An 11,716-nucleotide genomic window follows, 5' to 3' on the forward strand; every position below is an offset into this window, starting at 1 on the left:
TTAGAAAGGCATGGTAGGATAGATATTGGTCTGTAACAGTTTGGGTCTAGAGTGTCTCCCCCTTTGAAGAGCGGGATGACCGCGGCAGCTTTCCAATCTTTGGGGATCTCAGACGATACGAAAGAGAGCTATTACCTAGCAGCCAACCTGCCTGCACCAATCCCAATTAATTACAGTAAAATACTGTGAAATACAAACCCAATCTCCCCTCAATGAATGTCATTCATTAATTATGATTACAGTAGCATTTACTTTTTTACAGTATAATACACTAAATTCTATGGTATTGTACCATGTGTCATTACACAGTACTTATTTTGACACTGTATTTAAATTACAGTAGTTCTACTGCAATATGAAATACATTAACTTACTTACCACTAGCTGCCTGTAAAGTACTGTTGATGTTACAGCAACACCTTAACAATGTACACAACATCAATGCCAAACCAAGTTTCTTCCTGTGAAGCCTGTAAAAAAATTGTTGGATTTACATAATGGGAGGGGGCTTCACAGGAGGGACTACCTGTTTGATCCCACTTGCAGGGTGTTTCTCTTGACCACAGTCGGTTTCAGAATATTGATTTAATAACCTACTACTGTAGCGGCTTTACTATGCACCACAGGAGAACCAAGAAATGAACAGCAACACCACGGCTGTCTTTTAGGCTTTCTGTTGATCTGCAATAGTATTGTGAAAGACAGGACAGGAAACACATCAGTCTCCAATGCACCACCTGACAAGCTGTTCTTTCTCTCTCAGTGTTTTCTCAGACTCTCACAATCACACTCATACATAAAGCCATAATCTATAGTATAAAATAATAACCAGTCCTTAATACAAAGAATGTATAATCTTAATTCTTAGACAATAGAACCATACCTGCAATAGTATTGTGAAAAGACAGGACAGGAACACAGCAGTCTCCAATGCACCACCTGACAAGCTGTTCTACACAGGAGCATGAAGAAAGGTAAAACACATATCCTGTCTCACATCCCCAATACATTGCTAGGTGCTTTCAGTGTTGACAGTACCAAAATACAACAACTCATGTGCAAAAACACTGCAACACAAACAAGTTACAACGTGAAATCGCCTTTATCCCATTCAGACCTTAGAGGGCCAAAACGACATCTCCCATAATGCAACACCATCACTAGCCGGTAGCTCAGCTAGCCATTTGCATCACAGAAAGGCATGCTAGCTAGCAACACTTTTAGCACTCTGTAAACTATATTAATAACAACAATAAAACTCTGAAAGTTACGTGTTTCAATAGTCTCACACTCCCTTATAACAATATCTACAGCATTAACCTTGGGACGTTTTATTTATTTCACGTTACGGACTTCTACAAAGGAGTAATCTGCAGCCCGTACCTTTCTCTCTCAGTGTTTTCTCAGACTGAGGAGAGCGGGAGCTATGGGTAGTACCAGGGTTAGTAGGTGACGTAAGCACCCAGAAAAAATAAAATAAATTTCATGAAATAAAACCCGAAGATGTTAACATCATTCAGCTACTGTAGCTGCCCACCTAACATCAACAGGCATCACCAGTAGCGCAACAATTAAAATTAGAAACCAAAAGCAAAGTTCCTGGCGATCATAGCGATCTGACTCCCCCCTTCTGTCTGAACTTGGAACATTCCTGTTCGCGGGTTTTGGCCACTGACCCTCAACCTGATTGTTCTGCTCTGCGTTGTGTACTATTCCAATAATCTGAAGTTTGCTGGAATAACAATTTTAACTCTACTACACTACCATCCGCCTCAATCTACAGTATGGTATTTTAAAAATGTATTTTTTTGCTTGGTGCCAATATATCATCAGTCCACAGCGTGTGGTTTGTATCTTGTGCTTCACCACTCGTGATTGTGACCACTTTGTGTAACTGGGGAAAATCTCTCGTGAACATCATTAGTGGGTTGATGACAATGATACCTTCAGCTCACTTACGAGAGTCTGTTTTACTGCCTTCCCTGTAGCTCAGTTGGTAGAGCATGGTGTTTGCAACACCAGGGTTGTGGGTTCGATTCCCACGGGGGGCCAGCACAGAAAGAAAAAAATGTATGAAATGTATGCATTCACTACTGTAAGTCGCTCTGGATAAGAGCGTCTGCTAATGACGTAAATGTACTGTAGGATGCCTGTAGCTATCACTACACCACTCAGTCAGTAGGGTCGGGTGACTGCGCATCACTGGAACACTCATTGATGAAGACTTCCAAATAACAGCATCCTATCCGCTCTCTCCACGAGTTTAGGATCTTTCCTCTCCTCCGGTCTTTGGTTTCCATGGGGATGACGCCCACCGATTCGGCCCAGTAGTTGAAGGAAAGGCGGGCCCATCAGACAGTCAGCTGGGGAAGAAGAGAAGAAGCGTCCTCCGGGCCAAATCTCGACTGCGGTCACCTCACTGCCAACGCCCGTCCGTCCATCCATCCATAATGCGCGAAATAGTGCATCTGCAAGCCGGCCAGTGCGGTAACCAGATCGGAGCCAAGGTATCATTGTTGACTCCTTTGTATTTTACTAAGAAAATAGATTTCTTCATGTGAATGATTGCAGGCGAGCTAGATAAACCCCTTTTTTTTTTACCTCTGCGTAGCAAAATGAAGAAAGGCCGCTGATAATCCACCCATAACACTTGTAGAGAAAGCTGGTGCAGAACTGTGTGCATTATCAATTAGCTATAATATAACATGCATGAAAAATGCATGGTCATTCCGTGCACAAAATAAATATGTGTATAAGAGAAATAGGCTAAACAATAGCTATATCCGATTAATATCAGTTTATATCACTGTTGCATATGAAATGGGCAGATTTGTTTTTGTTGCTGCTGACTCATTCCCAATGGTTATTTGGGGTCCCTAAATGGACGTGCGGTGGAAGGGAGAGATAACGGTACTAGAATACCTTCCTCTCCTCTCTTTTATGACACGACATATTTAACCTGATAAATATTTAGATCTAAATGGAATTTTAATGCTTAATTGAAATCATTTAGAGGCTTACATAATTATGTAAAGGGAATATTTACTGCAAATCATGCTATTTGTGTTTCTCGCAAAAAGGTAAATGTCCATGCAACAGAAAAGACATTGCATTATATCTATTTATTTATATTTTATATTCTAATTTGCATTTTAAATGGATGCTTCTGTGTATTGCTATTGAGTGCATCTCAACTCCTCTCTCTCTCGCTGTCTCAGTTCTGGGAGGTGATCAGTGATGAGCATGGCATCGACCCGACTGGCACCTACCATGGAGACAGCGACCTGCAGCTAGACAGGATCAATGTGTACTACAATGAGGCCTCAGGTACAGTATGCACATTATATAGCATTGCATACATAAACCACAATGTCTCCAATTATTGAAACAAACAGAAACATGCACAATTGATTAAATAGACTCTTGTATTAACAATTATTTTAAATACTGGCATTCAGAGGTACCCTATTATCACAAATACAGTGCAAATATGCACAGTAATAATTGGTTCAGTACGCCCAATATTTATTTACTTTTTCAGGTGGGAAGTATGTCCCCCGTGCCATTCTGGTGGATCTGGAGCCGGGCACCATGGACTCTGTCAGGTCTGGCCCCTTCGGACAGATCTTCAGGCCAGACAACTTTGTCTTCGGTGAGTGGTTGGTTTGGTAATCAGTGGAAATATGAGATTTGGTGGTAGACTACTAATGTAATCTTGTCCCGTCAGTGAAGTAGTGGTGTATGACACTCTTGTCTGCAGGCCAGAGTGGAGCTGGAAACAACTGGGCCAAGGGCCACTACACAGAGGGAGCAGAGCTGGTAGACTCTGTCATGGATGTAGTGAGGAAGGAGGCAGAGAGCTGTGACTGCCTCCAGGGCTTCCAGCTCACCCACTCCCTGGGTGGGGGTACTGGCTCTGGCATGGGCACCCTGCTCATCAGCAAGATCCGCGAGGAGTACCCTGACCGAATCATGAACACCTTCAGTGTGGTGCCCTCTCCTAAAGTGTCCGACACAGTGGTGGAGCCCTACAACGCTACTCTCTCTGTGCATCAGCTGGTGGAGAACACAGATGAGACCTTCTGCATCGACAACGAAGCCCTCTACGACATCTGCTTCCGCACTCTCAAGCTCACCACACCCACCTATGGAGACCTCAACCACCTGGTGTCAGCCACCATGAGTGGAGTGACCACCTGCCTTCGTTTCCCTGGCCAGCTCAACGCCGACCTCCGCAAACTGGCTGTCAACATGGTGCCCTTCCCCCGCCTACACTTCTTCATGCCCGGCTTCGCCCCCCTCACCAGCAGGGGGAGCCAACAGTACCGCGCCCTGTCCGTGCCTGAGCTCACCCAGCAGATGTTCGACTCCAAGAACATGATGGCGGCCTGTGACCCTCGTCACGGCCGTTACCTCACCGTAGCCGCCATCTTCCGTGGCCGCATGTCCATGAAGGAGGTTGACGAGCAGATGCTCAACGTCCAGAACAAGAACAGCAGCTACTTTGTGGAATGGATCCCCAACAACGTGAAGACCGCTGTCTGTGACATCCCACCCCGCGGCCTCAAGATGTCTGCCACCTTCATCGGCAACAGCACAGCCATCCAGGAGCTGTTCAAGCGTATCTCTGAGCAGTTCACTGCCATGTTCCGCCGTAAGGCCTTCCTTCACTGGTACACCGGAGAGGGTATGGATGAGATGGAGTTCACTGAGGCTGAGAGCAACATGAATGACCTGGTGTCTGAGTACCAGCAGTACCAAGATGCCACCGCTGAGGAGGGCGAGTTTGAAGAGGAGGGAGAAGAAGAAGCCACCTAAACCCCATCCAGTCACTCAACTGCCAAACAGTCTATCACTCCCCTCCGTCCTGTCCCCAACTCCACCCCTTCATCCTTACCATCTGCTTTCTCTCAAGAAGGCAGATGTTCCAAAATCAATTGAATGTTTTTCCACATTAGACAGTGATCTTACCAGATAGTAGTGAACTTTTGACATTATTTTGTTGTTGTATGTTGGAAATTCACTGAATTGTTTCCATTTTTCCTACATTCATCTCATCATTGCTTTGCGGAATTAAAAGCAAGTGATTTTAAAGTTCAAATTAAATTGGTCCTTACTCTATGTTTTTATTGTTTATATATGATGGGTGTTATAAATATGGTCTTATATAGACTTGATTACTGTACAACATGAAATTAAAATGGCACACTAGGTTAAAGTCAGCATGTACAATTACAATATGTTCACATACTGTAAGTTATATGAATTTGAAGCCATGAGCCCAAAATGTCAAAGGTAAAAGCAGATTTACAAACCAGAAAAGGCCAACCACAGTTGGAAACTGGGTTTGTGAGGGAGCATTAACTATAGGCTGAAGACAAACTGCACTGCCCACTATGGGTTCATGCCAATGAGTTAGTAGCAATAAACTCTGCATTGGAATGCATTCCTAGAATGTAACAACAGGCAAAATGAGACTGACGTATAGTGACTGCATTCTTCACTTCCCAGCTCCTGCAGTCAGTTGCCGCTGGCTAATAATTCTGACTGAAGCTATATTGTCAATCACAGCTTACCCGAAAGCTGACTCGTAATCTCTGCATGCTGAGCAAGTGCGTTATTTCTCATACACTTCACACTCACCATTTTAGGGATGTCTGATACATGATGTCAGCTGATACGATGCTCTGTCTTCTGTTTTTCCCCTCTCGTTAATTCCTCATAGAAGTCTGGTTGTGTTTTTACAAGAGAGAGAGAGACAGAAGCAGGTCTTGATATCATCTGATCAAAGTCCAACACTGATTATGCAAAGAAAATCTACTGAGGTGGCCAATTCTAAAAATGACTATTAGTATTTATTTAACATGCAGGCTACAATAGATAAATATGTCATGACATTGTGAAACAACTACATGATGAGAATTGAATCCCATCATAGGCTTTGCAACATACAAACAGCGTACTGGTAAGAACACACATAGAATATATGATCTAATGTAGTATCACATTTCAGCCAATGTTAAATTAATGTAACAATTCTGAAATACTACAATACAATTATTCAAACGTAAACAATCATTCATTTTGTGCTTAAATATTATTAATAAGGACATAATTATTTGTTCTGCACACAGTATCCACAAACAGAGAATATCCCACTGGGAGAAATGTTTTCTAGATAATATTAGCTTACAGTGTCATTATCTGTAAAGCTGGATACAGGACTGATTCAGTAGTGAGACATGTATTGAGGTAAGTAATCAGTGTAAAAATCTAGACAATGAAATGCTTTTCTGACAATCAATAGTGGTTAAACAAATATTATTGCACGCTATACATTTAAGTAATCTATAAGGAATTTATACAAACATTTACATTACATTCCAATATCATTTTTTGCATGTATCAAGGTAGCACAGGTAACAGCAGTCTGCTTACGATTATAGCAGTTAGACTGTATCCAGTCTTTTAGTAGCTGTTGAGAGGGCCAAATTGCCTCGACAGAGGACTGAAATACTCAGACTGAAATGTATTTACCAAAGACGAGTATGAGCAGGGACTGAATACTGGTCCTCTTCCATATAGTGCAGGTGATGGTTTGGTTCCTCTTCCAGTATGACCATTTGAATGATTGTGTACATGTCTATCCCATTCAAATATGCCAGTGCTATTAAATAACACACCATAGAGAAAGCAGTCAGAGCCTCATGGACCTTAGTTCTAGTTGTTCTAGTTGCGGGCTGTGGTATTTGTAGTAGCTATCCCAACGTCTGTGTCTGGGTTCTGTACTAGCACTAGTCCATGTGCTTGCAGTACGTACAGTACACAGTGCCTGGGCCCTCCTCTTCCAGGGCTAGGTGCTGTGTACCTCTCGTCCCATCCTGTATCTGTCAACGTTGTGTCATGACCCTCTAATATCTAGGTAATCATCAGCTCTTTAGGTGGAGCTTCTACAGTCATCAGGATTTTGCTGTTGCTTGGATGTACAGGACAGGTGTTGAGAGGCTCAGATGAGTCTTTCCTCCTTGGGCAGTTTGAGTGCATCTGGTGTCTCAACACTGCTGGCCCCCGTCTGCTCCTCAGCACTGGGCCGGTACGTCCCCTCTGTCTGCCTCTTCTTCCTCACCACGCAGAAAAGCCACACTAGCACAGCAGATGCTATGGCCAGCAGCCCCAGTATAACAGTCGGGGCCACAATAGCTGCAATGTTGGGTCCCTAGAGGCAGAACAACACAGGGGTGGTAGTCATTCTCACAAATAAAGCTCTGGATACTTCTGGTTTAATTTCCTCTAACAAAAACAGAGATAAAGATAGCAGCAGCTTACTCACTGGGGCAGTTGTGTTAGAGGGTAATCTATTAGTTGTGTTGTCCCCTGTAGAAAACATTAATGATTACCACTCAGGTCATTGTAATAGTTTGCTACAAGAATACAAATACACCCTCTCTTTGATCAATGTAGGATAACACAATAGGTTTGAACAATGTGGAAAAACGGGTCATTTCAAAATTACACACTGTATACCAGGTGCAGGACTGTATACGAAATGACACGTGTGGTGCTCTGAGGCAACAACTCCACACATGACCACATACCAGAACAACACGCACATGTAAAAGCATGTATATGAGTATTGTTTGTATTATTTTTTTGTTGTATTGTTTGCATATCGTTGTATGTTCAATTTGTGACTGTGTCAGTGTTTTGTTACTTTTCATGTTTTGTGTTTTTTGAGGACCCCAGGAAGAGTAGCTGCAGCTTCTGCAAAAGCTAATGGGGATCCTAATAAACAAATAAGCAAACGTTTTAACACATCAAGTTACTTAAATACAGTTAAGAGTAATTTATTTACAGCCTAGGGGGAGGGGGAAACAAAACAGAAAGGTGGAAGTTGATGTCATTTTTAGATTGATAGATTGATAACATAATAGCCTATTGCAATGCGATGGGATCACTGAGTTCCTCAAGTCCAGTGCTTTTTTCAGGCACTTTCTCCATGACAAGCCATGTGATTACTCTGTGACATCCCGCACAGTAACTACTTGAATGTAGGAGAGGGGGAGGAGAGGACTTGGAATGCGGCCTTTGCCTGTGGTCAGTGAAGCTAAGCCCCTGAACAGTTTTACTAGTTGAAGTATCCGGAAAAGCTCTATTCTATTTTGGTTACCATGTCAGTGCGGTGTCAAAGTGATTATTGACTATTAATTCACAGTAGATGTCTTGCTTAGAAAACTTCAACGCCCATTTAGGGATGTCAAACTAAGTTAATGATTGGCTAATGCAAATAGTAAAATAGTAAACTCACCCTGGGGCAAAAGTACACCATGATAACAAAAAACAAGGGTAGGTTGTTTGGGGGAGGGGCACAACTTTTGCTCAAAATGAGACACTGAAAAACCTCCTGTAGCAGTGACAGCCAGATACGTTTATTGTAGCAAACTAACTACAGTTGACATTACAGCTTGGAGGTGTCTGCATTGGAGTGCAGCCATTGTTCAGTGTTGTCCCATTACCAGAAAAGCAGAAGAGCACTCAGAACAACCACTAAGGGCAGCTTTATCTATTGTTTCTTGCTGGGTAACATACAGCTATAATGCATTGTGAAAACGTTCTATAAGCACATACAAACCCCTTATAACGTCTTACTATCATCTGATAATGATCCTGACTAACAGTTCAGTGCACTGACGACTAGCAGTGTAAAATATAACATATAAGGGCTCATACGTACTTTATAACAAGTAATAAAGCATTACAAATACGAGCATTATGTATTACCATACGTCAGAGAAATCACATGTCCGCATTAAGAAAAGTGGATGTACCAGAGCTTTTCATACCAATGGTTCCTACCCAAAGCTCTCACGCATTACGAAATAGTTGTACAACCTGTTGGCATGTTACTGCATGCTTTAGTTTTTATTGAGTAATGCCTAGAAATGTGTGAAACCTGCTTTTGTGCATTTCGTTCCAAGCAGTCGTACAGTAGATTGTTTGTCTGTGGTCAGAGACAATCCAGTGTGGTGGTGATGGGGTTATTTCACAAGAAGGATGGGGGGGGGGGGTTGTAGAGGTAGTGGCATGACTCACCCACAACCCAGGAAGGATTATTCCCCAAGATCAGGAGTAGGACACTCCCAGCCAGGAGACCAGGCCAGGCCGTCATGTCTGGGAGCAGTGCCATCTCCATTCAAACCAATGGGTTCTAAAGAGGGTAGACCATCAGCAAGGGGACGCCTGGACATCAGCAAGGGGCCATTTCATCAGGAGTAGTGCTCAGCAGCACAAACACACCGGCGTCAGTCTCCAGGGCCGCTCTAAAGAGATGAAGGTGATAGTGTTAAAGAAAAAAAGAGCAGTTCATATGGAGCTACACTGAGCCCGAGTCTCTATTGAAACCCCAATGTTATTGAGTCTGGTTCATAAAGTCACATAAAATGTAAGAGAAGATGAAATCATAACAGCTTTCTATACTTCATTCTGCATAGAATCATTGTAAGTCCCATGAGAAACAATTATCCCATACCATGACAATACAATAGAACATAATGAATCAAGTTATTATAAACAGTTCAGACTGTCAGAAACTGTCCAATCGGAAATTGATAGGGCTGCAGGTAGCCTAGCGGTTAAGAGCGTTGGGCCAGTAACTGAAAGGTCGCTGGTTAGAATCCCTGAGCCGACTAGATAAAAAATCTTACGATGTCCCCTTAAGCAAGGCACTTAACCCTAATGGCTCCTGGAAGTCACTCTGGATAAGAGCATCTGCTAAATGACTAAAATGTACATTTGACCTTAGAGGCAAAATTACAATTGTGATTAATTCAGCACCATGTCGAAACATGACCACCCCCCCAAAAATGTGAGTGAAGTTTTCAGTCCCTTCAAGGCACATTCTGGATCATTTGTTTGAGACATATATAGGCCTATACGCCAAATGAAACGTTTAAGGTGGGCTGACTTAGTAAAACTAGTGGTATATAAGAACAATTGCACCTGTTCAGGGAGGTGGGGAGGGAGGGCATTGAGTTAACAAATGACAATTCATAAATCATATTCTTAGTGAATGTTGTGAAAGTAGCATCCTATCGAAATAAAAGTAAAGCCTTATAAAAGTACTGTAAAGTATAGGATTTATAGTGCCCCATAATTCATTTCCAATACTTCCAAGCCATTTTATGTAAAGAGAAACTGCACTCCTGCTCCACAACAAATTAGTCGATCTAATAATACAAGAAGTATAGGATTTTATTATCGACAGACCTGTACAGAACATTATACACACCTTTTCACCGAATAATGTTGATATCCGTTTTAGGCAACGGGGATCAATCCAACTCCTTGCGAAAAAAACAACGTCTCGCTTCCGCCGCCTCACCTAATCGAGTGAGTGGGTGAACCGAAACTGGATCATATGTTAGGACGTGTTTATGATTTAACCTCTCCCAACAATGTCTGAAAAATAATCTGCAAACTAAATCCGATCGCAAAGCCGTTTTACTGGCTGAATGGTTTATTTTGATATATATCACCGTAGACTACCTGTACAGGTTTAACTATGTAAAACAGTTTTTTTTAATTCTCTCTTCACATCGCCCCTATGGTCACATGGTTCACTTCAGTCTCGTGTTACAGTACCTGAGCCCAGTATCAACCTGTGGCACAGGAGACAGATACCCTTTGTATGATGAGGCACCAGACTAGTGGACAAACATCCACCTGCTCAATGGAGCCTACTTCCTCCCATTGCTCATGCTCTCTCACTCATTATGGATCCTTAACTATTAGAGTTCTATGGGACCCTTTCTCAAGATCTACTATTCTATTGATGTGTGTCTGAAGCCTTGAAAGTGTTCATATACCTTTTTTTCCATCTGCAAAAGAAAGATAAAAGGCTGTGAAATATGTTCAGGCCCAATGAGTAAACACTGAACATTTTGAGAAACTTTGGCCTGCATTTTTTAAATCCTGTATTTTAAGGGACACATGTTTCATGTGAGTGCATGGTGAGAATTTGTTTGCCGTTTTAGGACCTCTAGTGGAGAGCAATTGTATTTTTCTAGCTGACCCTATCCTCAAAGCAAGATAAAAAGAATCCTGAAATACCATAAGCACAGCTAATCATGGTCCCTTAATCCTTGCCTAATCACAGTTTCATCTAGGCCTATGCCAGAATGTGACTGAAGACTGGCATAGAAAACACAATCTGATCAATGTATGATTCTATTTCCATGTTTGTATTTGGTGTGGTTGATTGTCAACCCATAACCACCCCAATATTGTATGTTATGTAGGCCTACATTCTGCAGTCTGCAAAAAAACACTGATTAGTCACATCATTATGTGTGCAGAAAGTATCTCTGCCACATAGGTCCTTCGGTTAATGGTCTCCCATGTATTGACGCACACAACATAAACTTGAAGTATGCATCAATTGCTAGAGCCCTACACATATACACAAATCCACTGAAACGCACACAAACGTGGTGTAGACATTATGGGACCAAAAATGAAATAGTCTTGGGACTTTCCTCTTCACTCCAGACTGGAATGTAGACATGTTTCCATCTAAAAGAGTGGCCGAATTTGGTACAGTGGTTGTGTTTGTTTGCTTTGGCAAAAGCAGTGGGGTACATGGGGGAGTAGGGTCGTGTCAATTGAATTTCTACCTGAAACGTTTTGTAATTGCAAGCGTCTTGTGGCGTTGTTCCAGCAC

General features: G+C 42.3%; 2 protein-coding genes across 2 annotated transcripts; one reads left to right on the forward strand and one right to left on the reverse strand.

Moving 5' to 3' along the window:
- The first annotated feature begins 1,769 nt into the window (after positions 1–1,769).
- On the forward strand, positions 1,770–5,106 carry LOC115171556 (tubulin beta-4B chain). The gene is made up of 5 exons (XM_029728498.1): positions 1,770–1,787; positions 2,268–2,507; positions 3,219–3,327; positions 3,542–3,652; positions 3,761–5,106. Exons 1-5 carry the CDS (start codon positions 1,785–1,787, stop codon positions 4,816–4,818), a joined length of 1,521 nt encoding a protein of 506 aa, XP_029584358.1. The 5' UTR covers positions 1,770–1,784; the 3' UTR covers positions 4,819–5,106.
- A 727-nt stretch (positions 5,107–5,833) lies between these two features.
- Positions 5,834–10,697, reverse strand: LOC115171559 (protein crumbs homolog 3-like). The gene is made up of 4 exons (XM_029728504.1): positions 10,286–10,697; positions 9,091–9,317; positions 7,331–7,374; positions 5,834–7,216 (listed from the first exon to the last, which is right to left on the reverse strand). The coding sequence occupies exons 2-4, from the start codon at positions 9,188–9,190 to the stop codon at positions 7,007–7,009; spliced, it is 354 nt and encodes a 117-aa protein (XP_029584364.1). The 5' UTR covers positions 9,191–9,317; positions 10,286–10,697; the 3' UTR covers positions 5,834–7,006.
- Between the last annotated feature and the right edge of the window lie 1,019 nt (positions 10,698–11,716).

Source organism: Salmo trutta, chromosome 32, assembly GCF_901001165.1.
Source record: "Salmo trutta chromosome 32, fSalTru1.1, whole genome shotgun sequence".
Taxonomy (NCBI): Eukaryota; Metazoa; Chordata; class Actinopteri; order Salmoniformes; family Salmonidae; genus Salmo; species Salmo trutta.

What these genes read in the sequence shown, in the direction of transcription:
- LOC115171556 (XM_029728498.1), top strand. An exon ending in GTAACCAGATCGGAGCCAAG is followed by an intron (nt 2,508 to 3,218) that starts GTATCATTGTTG and finishes TCGCTGTCTCAG; the next exon opens with TTCTGGGAGGTGATCAGTGA. An exon ending in GCCAGACAACTTTGTCTTCG is followed by an intron (nt 3,653 to 3,760) that starts GTGAGTGGTTGG and finishes TCTTGTCTGCAG; the next exon opens with GCCAGAGTGGAGCTGGAAAC.
- LOC115171559 (XM_029728504.1), bottom strand. Translation starts at nt 9,190, where the DNA reads ATGGAGATGGCACTGCTCCCAGACATGACGGCCTGGCCTGGTCTCCTG. An exon ending in TAATCCTTCCTGGGTTGTGG is followed by an intron (nt 7,375 to 9,090) that starts GTGAGTCATGCC and finishes TGTTTTCTACAG; the next exon opens with GGGACAACACAACTAATAGA. An exon ending in CCTCTAACACAACTGCCCCA is followed by an intron (nt 7,217 to 7,330) that starts GTGAGTAAGCTG and finishes TTCTGCCTCTAG; the next exon opens with GGACCCAACATTGCAGCTAT.